Here is a 12,964-nt window from a genome sequence, read left to right as displayed (position 1 = left end):
AATGGGGGCTCGTCCCATGTGGGATGTTTTGTCATGAACAGGCTTAAAACAACCAAACAAAAACCATGCAAGCTGGGAGGTAGGGGTGGGTACCGAACTTTGTATTTTTAAAGGTACTGACCAAAGGACATCTTTGCTACCTAGTGCTGATTATTCATGTTAGATCAATCGGTGCCACGTTTCAGTACATTGACAGTGGGTTATGATGTGAATAAATAAATATTAATGAGATTCCTTGTGGGCTTTTTGAAAAATCCCTCCTAGTTTACTGCTAGTTGCAAATGTGCATCTGGGTAAGAGAGTATACGTTAAGCCAGGTACACACTGTGAGATTTTGGGCTGTCCCAGGTGAAAGATGTCCAATGTGGACGATATGTGCTTTTATCTTTGGACATGGCTCCACATCTGTGAGAGAGGTTCAAAGATGTTGATGTCCAGGTCTTGTAACCAAAGATAGCCTGAAACAAAATTCTGACAGTGTCAGAAATTGAAGATAACCATCTCATAATGTGACTTCTGCTACAACCTATATGTACTAACCAACCAAAGGAATGCAGCATAAAATGACACACTGATCAACACGACACTGGTGCTAAACACCGTAATGGAGGTAAATGTAAATGTTTGGGATTCCAACAAATATGTGTGTCCACATTCTCCTCCTCCTCCGCTTCTTTGGATTCTTGTCCAAACACATTAATACTGCTATTGCAAGGGCTCCATTCTCGCTCTGCCTAATTGTTTACCACTACAGTGGTGCAGATGGATGACGTACGCTGATGATGTTATCTTGTATATTGAATTGTGTTGCAGTCTACGTCCATCAAACTTAATGTCATACCCAAGTTTTTAGATCCATGTTGCACATTGTGGCTTGCAATAAACTTATAATATTGTTGAAATCTCAGTCTTTAGGTCCCATTAGAGAGAAAGACAGAGAGAATGAGGGAGAGAGAGAGAGAGAAACATTACCCTGCTGTGCTCACCGCCTCCAGGTCGGCTCACACAAGCCTACAGTTGAGTACGGTGTGTCTAGCGATATTCCCTCCTCTGGTTTGACAGGCTTGTGACATGTATAATAGTTCCTCTATTTGGCTTTTAACCTATTTCTTCATACCAAATTAAAGCTCATTGTTTCCTGCTCTCCACATTTCCCTCTAGTTTAAAGACATTCATTTTTTCCTTTTTCTACTATCTTTGGCAAATGCTTTTCGCTGTTAGCTAAGTGCAGAAAGGCAGGCAGTCTAAGCGTGTGTTCATGTGCATGCATGTGTGTATCTGTCCTAGTAAAAGGTTTCTCAGAAGGGGTTCTGAGTCAGCAGAGACTGAAGGAATAGAAAAAAAAACAAGACAAAGAGAAAGAAAAGGAACAAAAACTGCAACAGACAATATCCAAGCTGGAGATATTCAACATGGTAATGAAATACAACCTATGAACAAATTAAAACACAACATGTCTACCTTCTACCCTTTTTGGGGGGCTTAAAAGTCATTATCTTACATAATGTTATCATTTCAAATTTTTTCCTCTTTAGCAGCAGCAAGTGGAAACAGTTGGGGGACACAGGAACATAAATATTACAGCATCAAGCTTGCAACTGGAAGAGTCTCCGTTCAATTTCTAGCACTGCCCCATACAGAAATATAATATACAACACATTATTTAACCAAAGCATGACGGATCCTCCTAAGGAGCCACTTAACATCACCACTTGCCAATTTATCACAGCAGCTGTACACCATTCCTCCCTGGGGATCATAAAATTTTCATCTTATCTTATCCTCTCTAAGCTGCATTTAGATTTTCTGTCGTTGACAGAGCACACAGCATAATAGCTGACAGTTCAGGATGTCTTTTTCACCATCTAGAACACTCTCCAAATTACCATCTGTCAAATATGAGAGAAAATGCCCAAGAAGGTCGAATTCACTGTGGATTTTTCAGTTCAATACATGTCATATGTGCATGTCTTTTAGGGGAAATAAACTATCAAATGCTGCAATAAAAGATGACATTTGGATGTTATATCCAGTAGATGTGGGAGAGGTTTTCGTATGCCGTGACCCAAAAAGAGCTGACAGCATCTGCAATGTCTTTGCTACTTTCATTCCTGAGCGTTTCCCTGTGCTTGTGCCTCAGGGTAGCAATGCAGCTCACAGTTGTGACTTGGTCCTCTTTTTTTGTGGCTTTTCACCAGGCCGTAGCAGCTTTCTCATTCTCATTTCACACACACACACACACACCCACCCACCCACACACACACACACACACACACAGTGCAGTTGACTAAATAAGGGTGGGGGGTGGGGGATGTGGAACGCTAGTGGACCTAAAACCTGTCTGAGTGTATGTGTGTGTGTGCGTGCGTGCGTGCGTGCATGCGTGCGTGTGTGTGCATATACAGCCTGAGCTTGTGCATGCATGCCCACAAGGCACATCTGTCTGTGTGCAATAGAGTTACATTAATTACATTAATTAAATATATAGTGCTATATAGTAATTAAAGAATTAAATAAAATTACTAAATGAATTATGTTTTTGTATTAAAATCCATTTATTGAGTGATGTCCCATTGGTTTACACTTTTGAATGACCTGACCCCTCATCTGTTACTGTATGACAGCTTTATATGGCCTATGATAGCGGAAGCGGAAAGTCTTGTCTGAAAAGTCTGAAAATTAAGTGGATGTAACTGTGCAGCTGTCTTTTCACAAATTGCATTTTTTTTTTTCATTTAGGCCTAACCCCATGAGCTAACTATGATGTGGTGGAATGCCAACATTAGCTGTTGACCAGCCGTAGCTCATGGTAGCTAATGGGTGATCAAATATGTTGTTTTACGTCGAAATATGGTCCAGCCCTCCAGATTTTCACACTAGTTTAAACACTAATATTTTTTTCAACTCCTGAAATTCATCAGTAGTACAACCTTGAACGCAGCATGAAAACTTTTTTTTTTTTTTTTTTTTTAAACAGAATTTCAGCTCCCACCCTGAACGTTACATAAGTCTGCAATGGCCGCCATGTGAATACAGTGGATTACAGAACAAAGAAGCTAAAACAAAACGTATTCATCATGACTTCAGTCTCTCATTACAGCAACAAGAGACCAAGCCATATTTTTCCATCAAAGCTCACACTTTTTTTTTTTTTTTTTGTATGTCAATAAAGAATGTTTAAAAAAAAATGCCAAAAAATACTGAGATAGCAGCGCAATATGAATTCAAAACGGTGCACAAACTGTTGGCAAGCAGGACATACCCCATAATTTTTTTTAAATTAAAACGTAAACGCTGTTTTAAAATAGCTGTGACTGTCACTCTGGTCTAACCTCTTTCGCCCATCTCTCTCTCTCTCTCTCTCTCTCTCTCTCTCTCTCTCTCTCTCTGTTTCTCTGTCCCCTTCCCTTCCTCATCTCTCTCTGAATCATGACATCTCTCCTTTCTCTTGCTCTGTCCTCCCTGCCCGCCCCACCTCATGCTTTTCTCTTTTTGTCCTTCTTGCCCTCTCACCCCTCTCTCTCCCTCTCTGTCTGCAGCAGTGTGTCAGTGTGTGTCGGTGCTGGCTTGTGGACCCCACTATGAATATGCCATCGAGGAGTTCTGCCTGGCCAAGTTCAGGCTGGACATGCAGGAGCTGGACCAGAGACACTGGTGTAGCTGGGAGGACACTGTCGAGTAAGATAAACACACACACACACACACACACACACACATACATATGCACACTGTGTTTTCAGATTTGGAATTTGCATAAGGCTATTATGTTAAGAGACTCCACTTATGCAGTAAACACAGGAAGCTTTGAAACTGTATTTCCATCATCTTTGTTTGTGCCACATTTAAAAAAAAAAAAAAAACCACCTTGGTTTGCACACACTGGAAATCACTTTGAGAGTGTCTGCTAAATGTCAGTTAATGTATGTATGCAATTATCTATGTCCATATTGTCCTGGTTAATGACCGTCCACTGAACTGATCCACTGAACTGCAAGTCAGTAGAATAGAGGTTATACAAGCATTAAGATGCTGTGGTATTAACAGAAAACATTGATTTTGTTCAGGCTGGAGCCCTTACAGTCGACTAAGTTTTGGTCACCCTCCAATAGCTGATTAGCGACCATCTGAGAGCGAAGAGTCTATGCCTTTGGCATAAACAGAGATCTATTGTGCATGCACAAATATTATCTTTGCACTAGCTCTAAAAGATGTAGGGCACAACAGGTTCTCAAATTTGCTTTCACAAACTGTGCTGTGAGAGAGAAGAGGGAAATTAAGTCAATACTTACATAGATTTGTGCCACTTAATGATTACAGACCAACTAAAAAATAAACAGGGCTCCCAGTATGAATTCTGAATTCAAATATGTGTAGCAATCTTTGTTGTGAGCCAGACACATCATCACATCCTCAAACAAATCAAGGATTCAGGCCCCGCTGTAATGTGCCGAACTTCATCCAGTATCATGTTGCTTCTCTGAGGGACTCTGAAGGCTCTGCCATCTGATCTTTGACTGGTCTTCTCAGAAATGTCACTATTATGAAGCAGTAGTGTTTCTGCTCTGATGAGAAGCTTGTATTCTTCAATTTGAAATTTGTCTCCAATGATGTTAAAGACAGACAGAAAAAAGAAAGAAAGCCACTTTTGTTGATAAGCACTTCATGCTGTGGTTCTTTTGCACTGTGAAAAATTACTTCATTAAAACAAAATGTAGGCAGTAGTGCATGATAACTTTTTCTTTGGATTTGCTGTCATTGCATTTGAGTCTCTGTAGGTGGCGCTCTTTTCTTTGCCTGTTCAGCCATGGTCAGCATCGCTGCTCATGCTTACTATCTGTAGCAGGCTAAACACAGGTGATAATGACATTAACTGAGGTGCTATTCCATTTAGGTCAAACAGAGCCAGGACCCCAAACATGACTGAGAATTCAGTCCAGTTGTATGGGAATGTAATTTTTAAGAGAGTGTGTTGCAACCACACACACACACACACACACACACACACACACAAACACACACACACACACACACACAGACCAGAAAAACTGCAAAGGTCAGAACATAGCTAAAGTTTTTTTCATTTTCATGTTGTTACAAATCTCTCTGTGAGAAAACAAAGAGCCTGGAGGTGAATCCTTCCAGTAGGATGTCTGGCCAATGAAAGAACAGTTTGCTCATGCATGCCGTTTGTTTTCAACCACCGCTGAATGTTGAGGAACACAAACGTACCAAGGGACAAATGCAACAACTGTATCATTTTAGCCCCTGAATCAGAACAAAACAAGCGAGCCACATGTGTGACAGAATGGCTGCTGTGAAAAAAGTCAAATCCAAACCAACCAGAAACAGAAAATGCATAACTTCCTGCTTGCCGGAGGATTTTTCCCAGGGAGGACGTCTACCCAGCACTGGGTGTTTAGAACAGACAATGTGAAAGCTTTCATGAAGTTCAAGCTCAAGTTTATTTATAGCACTTAATCACTGTTTACAGTCTCACAGAGCTTAACAGGCCACAGTTTATAGATAACAAAACTTATCAAGTGAAAAAAGCTTTTATACTAATGTGTGGTTTCAGTCAACAATAGAGAATAATAAAAATAAGACTTGGTGAAATGGTCCGGCAGAACAGAAGAGGTCAAGTATCAGGACAGACGCTCTTCCCTAAAGGAGAAGCTGTTCTTGGCCAGGATGCCTCTGGGCTTTCTGATTCAGTTCCATCATTGCCATCCTCGACATTTGGTGTGTGTTCATGTGTGTGTGTGTGTGTGTGTGTGTGTGTACCATCCTACCTTTCAGTATATTCTAGCTGTCGAAAGGAGGACAGCCCTCTCAGCTTTCCCCTGTCTCCTCTGTCCTCAGATGCCACTTACCTCTGTCACAGTGTCACTGTTCCACACCGCTGTGCCCTTGAGATCCTTGACATTGTGCTATACAGTAGTTAAAGTGTCATGCCTTCTCTCACCACTTTATCAAGCATAATCACCCAATTAATTATTGTATTACAGTGGTCCCTCATTTATCGCGAGAGTTACGTTCTAAAAATAACCCGCAATAGACGAAATCCGCGAAGTAGTCAGCTTTATTTTTTACAATTATTATAGATGTTTTAAGGCTGTAAAACCCCTCACTACACACTTTATACACTTTTCTCAGACAGGCATTAACATTTTCTCACTTTTCTCTCTTGTTTAAACACTCTCAAAGTTCAAACATTCGTAGAAAAATAAGTCCAGTATTATAGAATGAACGCATTCTGTACTGTACAGGAGACACGGCACGGAGGAGATTGATTGACAATGGTCTACAGTCCCTTAGCCAATCAGGACGCAGAACACAATGCGCTGTAAAAAAAAAAAAAAAAAAAAAAAAAAAAAAAAAAAAAGCATGCAAAATTGCACAAAAAAAAATCTGCGAAACTGCGAGGCCGTGAAAAGTGAACCGCGTTATAGCGAGGGACAACTGTATACCGTTTTTAGTTTTTAGCAAATATGAAATGTGTTAAAACACTGAAACAGGAGAACACAGTGCAGCTCGAGATTTAAAATACAAATGAGTATGTTGATTTTCCTAAATATCTTTAAAGTGCTTCCAAATCCTCAAGTTTAGGAAAATTGGCACTCCTCCCCCAGTATGTGAGCCCTACATATTGTGCTTCACTCTCACTTGTTTTCACCACGGTGCATTATTTAACATGGATGTATTCCTCTGATCCCAGAATACATGCAGACCTATTGTGCTTCATGAGCATAATAAGCCCTTCATAATGAGCAAGGCCCAAGTGCCAAAATGCATGAGTGTTTTTTTCTTTGAAACTGTAGCTCGCTGTGCCATGCCGTTTCCATTCACATTACAAATACAGTTACATGTTGTCTTAATTCCTCCGCTCCTTCTTGCATCCATAAATCCCCTCTGCCATCTGCTTTAGAGGTTTCTGGGTTGCTTTCATTCATGTCAATTTGGCTCAGCGTTGAGTGAGTGTAACAACACCAATCAATAACTTTACACAATAGCCTAGTGTCTCTCAGCATTCATTGCTTAAATATTGCATGTGTATCTCTGCTGCGGTTTCACAGTATTTCATCCTCTGTACATCTAAACTCGCCTAAGGTCCTTGTTATTACTACTCATATCGCTTCTCATATGACCTTTTATTGTGTTGTAGCTAAGATCCCTACTGACCAAATCAGGACAAATGGCAGGAAAACACCCTGGACACATTGCCAGTCCATTAACAGTAGCATAACAATACAGATTATTACACTCCCTCTCCCATGCACGCCTATGGGAAATTTAGGGCCCATTTCCACTGCACAAGATGAACCAAGAACTAGCCCAAGTGGGAGCAAACATCATGTTAGTGATGACAGAAAAAGGCACCCGATATTGCAAATTCAACAATGTATGTAATTTGTGAAGTGTACTGTAACATTGCGATCTTTTTTTTTGTAATAGTTACATGTCTATTTATTTACACATTTTTAAAAAGCATGCACCTTTATTTTTACTTGACACTGGTCAGAATTACTTGACACTGGTCAGAATTACCTTCCCCACTTCCTTCAAATGCAGCCATTCCAACAAGCTCCCACTGATTCCTTCTCTGTGACCAAATAACAATGAGAGCTTGGACCTCATTTCTTCAAATGCTCAGCAGCTAACACTAAAACGCCTCTATTTCAACATGAATTTAAACATGCTGCTGAACAACAACAGTACTAACCACCAAGGTCCAGGACACACTGTCTACCTGTGCAGTGTGTGTGTGTGTGTGTGTGTGTTTTCATTGTGGCGCCTATGTGAACAGCCACACAGCCTGCATGAGCAGTGTGTCTCAGGTGCGGCTCGAGCCTCGCTGAAGGAGCGCATTATCTAGAGTGTCGGCGTGGAGCCCATTTTCTCTGTGTGAGGTGTGCAGTCCTCAGCAAAAATAGACAGGGAAAATGATCTGCTGATGGTCATACCTTTCAATATAATGTTGGTGTCTTCATCTGTAGAATAGACATGAGTCACAGACATGAAAAAAAATGAACTATTTTAACTATTGCATGGAGAAAGTGGAGATGACATGTGTCCTGTATAGTCATAGCAGAGACCCTGTGTAGACTATAATTATGTTATTAAATAATTGAACAGAGCACTGGAAAACCACTGCCTCGTCTCTCTCTGTGTCCCTCTGTGGAAAAGATAGGGCTGTCAGTAGCAGCGCCACACCAGCACCGTCTGTGTGGACACCACACGTGTTGCAGCAGCTCAGTGAGGCACACACAGGTAGAGGTATCCGGTCTCTCATAAGCCATTGTGCCACTCATCAGTTTGGAATTACCCCAGCAATTTAAAATTATAGTAGCAGTGAGCTTTAATGCCCCTCTAAATTCTTGTAGTTCAGCACATACAGTAGAGTCACTGCAGTGAGAGTCTATTCATTCCTTTGCAGCAGCACACTGCCTCTCCTCTGTCAGCTGGTATTCCTCTGTGAGCTTGGGGTATCCCTGCTCACGCTCAACAGGACACTTGGCCTGTCACACAGCTTTAGCAGAGTCCAGCTCTTTGATGCTGTTCTAGTGGAGCAGTCACAGTTTTTATCTCTTGACCCATCTGTCTCTGTCCCGTCACTCTGTGCCTCCTTGCTGTCACACAGCCATAGATGCAGTGGTGAATTTGGTCCAGGGATTAACTTACCAGTAAACTGATGTTTTATGTAGTGTGAGTGTACGGAAGCAGCAGGACCCTTGTGCTCAGGATAAATCTCCCCTTAAGCTTATCATCCTCTCAAATCAGGCCAATCAAAATGCAAGCAAACAACAAATTTGCTCATGATACAGCAGCCATTCTCATGTATTTTTAAATTGGTTGGCTGCCTTAAGCCAGAAGCTTGTTGATATTTGAATTTTGAAGAAACACAGTGAATTGGGAGCAACAGAAAGTAAAGAAGTTAGATTAATTAATGTTGAATCTATTCATAGCTTCCAGTCATGTTAGTGTGTCACGGGTGCTGCCATACTGACAAAGAGCATTGCTCTGTAACCACCAACTACACAACATGCTGCTTTGAACAAGCAACACTTGAAATCCAAATGCTTGGCTCAACTTTGACTATCACCGCTCTAAAATGACAACCTCTTTCATGGATTCATTATATCTTCACTATCATATCTGTAACTGGTGAATGAATGAAATTATTCTGATGTTAGCTCTGCATTAGTTTACAAGGTTTGTTTTGCAATGATTAAGCATCGGGGTGCATGGATGTGATGATCATTTTGGAGTGCAATTTGAGTTCCTTTTCGAATTCCTTTCAGGTATGCACTAAAACAAAGAGAAAGATGGAAAATATCACAAGTCTCTTTGACATAGATGGGAGACAGACAAAAAGAAATATTTCATCTAACTGAAGACAAGAGAGTTAACAAGTCACCACCTCAAATCACTTTGAAAATGTTCTGTATGTTGCCAGCGCTGCTTTAAATTGAGGGAAAACACAGCTGTGTGATGTGTGTTCGAGCGTGTGTGTGCACATGTGTACTGGGTCTGCATGATTCCTCATGTAAAATGTGTATGCTTCCTATGCTTCAGCTACATTTACATTTTAAACATTCATGTTATACTTGTATCCTGCTATCCCCCCCCCATTGGGGCCACAGACTATAAAATATATGTTAGCCCACCAAAGTGGAGCGAGGTGCAAAATGTGATAAGGCATGCAAGGACCTCATCAGCTGCAGCGTCTAATGGTGTCCCTTACTAAGTGTATTAAAAGGCCCTGGATGTTTTAAGATATCTATTAAAGCTAATGAAGCTAGCAAGGAAGATGTAGGTCATGGCATAGAGTATTAGGGATTTGTATTCGAAAGAGAAAAATCCAGATCTAAATCAGCTTCAATGTATTTGCCTCCTGAACTAAAAAAATAAAATAAAAAATACAAATTTGTTTGGTACAGTGTCAGATTACTTGGAAAACAAATTGTTTGACACAGCAGTGCAAAAAGATGGAATATCAGGCTTATCTGGGTGCTTAGAGAACACAAACATGATTGGGCTGCGGATTCAGTCGGCCAAGCAAAAGAAGGAGTGACCTCCATGTGGTGCTTCTGGAACATTTGGCTCTGTACCTCCTAATCCATCATGGGTGATTTCTTGGCGGTTACATGTAGCTTTAAGAGTATGGATAAGAATATATAATGAGGAATATATGTAGTGCGTGTTCTCAAGATATGGATGTGGTTCACAACAACACAGTTTACTACACCCATGCATCATCTTGAGATATGGATTATGACAGGGTCCCTGATATCCACCTCTGCCTTTACAGCGTCAATGAAGGTGATTATTAGGAATTCACAATGGTTGGTTGGAGGGGAAGGGCAGCAACGACGGCTGCATCCCCTCCCCATTTGGACATATATGGATGATATGATTTCTATAATAGACCATTGCACAAAAAGGTTTCTAGATATACTGAATGCTAACCTAAATGGAGCAAGCATCAAAGTTAAACCACTAAGTCAAGGGAAATATCACAGGAGGCTGATAATGAAAAAGTTTAGCAGAGACGGGGAAACAATGCCAAACGTTCTAGAAAAGCTTGTCAAAGGCCTGAGACGGTGGTAGGATTCAAATATGAACAACATGAAGCAGCTTCAGGAGATAAGGCAGCAGCTACTTAAAGGCATTATGGACATAGAGACATCAAGGGTTGAGGGGTTCCCTCAGCTAATGTGCCCTGCGGTAGATAAAGCATATGAAAGGGAAAATGTGGCATTATGTGTGTCTACCAGCTCAGGTAGAGCAGCAAGACTGGAAACCTGGAGATTGTCATTGGAGGTAGGCTGCAGAGGATTTGAAGGCAGATCAGTGTTATCTGTGGTTGCGGGAATTAGACATCTGTGGACAGAGCTTAAAGCAGGCAGGTAAGAGTCATGTCAGAGGCAGCTATGGGGGCCAGTGAGCGGATGTGGAACTGTGGATGAGGAGGAATCGTGCTAACTGGGGCACAAAGTAGCTTAGGCAGATATGACTTAGCTTTGTGTTAACAGTGACCTTGGGCCATGGCATTCAAATGAACCTGCCAGTCAGTGCAGCAGGGCCAGGCTTACCCTAAGTTTATACAGTGTGTGTATGCTGAGTATCTGCCCTCTGCTGTGGCTAGTCTACACCTCAGATGTAGTATAGTGTGTAACTGCAGGCGTGTATTGTCACTTTATAATAGAGACTGCTGAGATAAAGTGAGACGACGAACATTGCCAGTAAAATTGTTTGCCGTATATCCTAAATTACTGAAATAATGGTATGACAACAAGGGAAGGCCACCTTTGCCACACAATGCCCCGGAAAAGCCAGAGATTCAGGAACGGTGCACTTTTAACCCAGTGCTTCTCTCCATAAGCTGGCCACTCACTCTTTATAATACTTGGACAACTATTGCTCTCTCTCCATCCCTCTCTCCCATCATGCTTCCTCTCATTCGGCCGTGAAAGCTCTCACTAAACTATTCATAGCTGTCGGCGTCCAGAGCTGCTATGTGAGGTCACGGGCTTAGAGCCTCCTCAGTAAAACACAGGCCACCCAGGGCACTGCCTACACTGAGAGGGGGTACGGATTTAGTCTGCATCTGCACAGCTGCTGATTTGATAGGATAAGATGGCAATAAGCTGCTTTGTCGCCACAGAGCACTGATATAATTGTTTTACTGAAATACAAAAAAATGGAGAATGGTTTGATTGGACAATTTATAATATAGGAAAGTATTATCAAAGAATTGTTTAATTTAAAATAGGTTGCTACTTTAAAGGCTCCTGGAGAAATAAAAACAGAACTATTAAAAGAACTGATAATTGATTACTCACTGCCAACAGCATTGCTTGAACAGATGAAGACTCTAATTCAATAACATTTAATGAAATATGATTGCTTCAGGCTACTGGCCATCAGTTATATCATTAAATAGAGATGAAACCTTTACCTTGACGGTGAAAAAAACATTGATGAAAAAGGAAAATCCTTGGAGCTAAACTTATTTTTTAAGCCACCAACCACAATGGCTCCAGGATTCAAGATCCACTTGTACGAGTGTCAAAATATTGAAGTTGTACTTACCAGCCACAACTGACATTTACCAGCATTTGAGTCGTCCTCACTGTGTCCGTCTCCTGTGTCTTCTTTCCACCATACAGTTTACAGCCTGTTGTTATTTCTTAGTTTTAGATCTGAGCTCCCCCTCTGTTTCAGTCTCATCTTCACTCATTCATTCATTCTCCACAGCAGCCTGGCAGGCCACAGAGGCAGCCTCAGCGGGTCCTCAGTCAGTGGCAGGGGCTCATGACCTGGGCTGTTGTTTGTCCCTGTCCCCTCTGTCATCTCTCTCTCTTTCTATCTGGTCCAATAGCTTTGCCAAGTGTAACAAACCTCTCACTTCAATCAAATCAACCATGTTTTAGCGTGTTAATGCCAGCTTTTGGCTTCAAAGATTTCGGCATTTTTTAAAGCAGGGGTGGAGAACCTTTTTCCTATTAAAGGCCAGCCATTTTAATTATTACATCATCCTTTTTCATCATATTGGTCAAACTTCACTGTGAGCTTAAAGGTTGCTTCTCTTTGGTAAAGCATCTGATGTCAGATGGAAGTGATGATGACTCGCCAAACTTCAGAATGGTTCGCCATCTTAAGTGACAGTTTCAGCATCTTGTCTGTTTTCTCCATGACAGGCACACAGCCAGAATGGACCGCCCAGAAGAACGTGTTAGTCTTCTGTTTTGTGTTATTTTCTTTTATCTCAGAAAAAAGTGTTTGCTGTCTTGAACAGCAACATTTAAGGTGCTTTTTCCTTGCCGGCTGGACCAAACAGTCTCATGGACTGCGTACAGGCCGGAGGTTCCCCACCCCTGTTGTAAAGCTTTCTTGCCAACAATTCATTACCCACATCTCATAACAACTATGAGCTGGCTCAACCAAAGTAATATTATAAACT

The 12,964-nt window shown here is 41.3% G+C and overlaps 1 protein-coding gene across 1 annotated transcript in view; it reads left to right on the top strand.

Moving 5' to 3' along the window:
- ramp1 (receptor activity modifying protein 1) overlaps positions 1 to 12,964 on the top strand; it is a 58,167-nt gene that overhangs the window by 30,275 nt on the left and 14,928 nt on the right. The window contains exon 2 of the mRNA XM_030080419.1: positions 3,540 to 3,678. Coding sequence (XP_029936279.1) covers positions 3,540 to 3,678 — 139 coding nt within the window. The remainder of the gene's footprint in view (positions 1 to 3,539; positions 3,679 to 12,964) is intronic.

The sequence above is a fragment of the Myripristis murdjan genome, chromosome 21 (genome assembly GCF_902150065.1).
Source record: "Myripristis murdjan chromosome 21, fMyrMur1.1, whole genome shotgun sequence".
Taxonomy (NCBI): Eukaryota; Metazoa; Chordata; class Actinopteri; order Holocentriformes; family Holocentridae; genus Myripristis; species Myripristis murdjan.
Note: the sequence above shows the minus strand (reverse complement) of the source record. Positions and strands in the feature narration are given on the sequence as shown.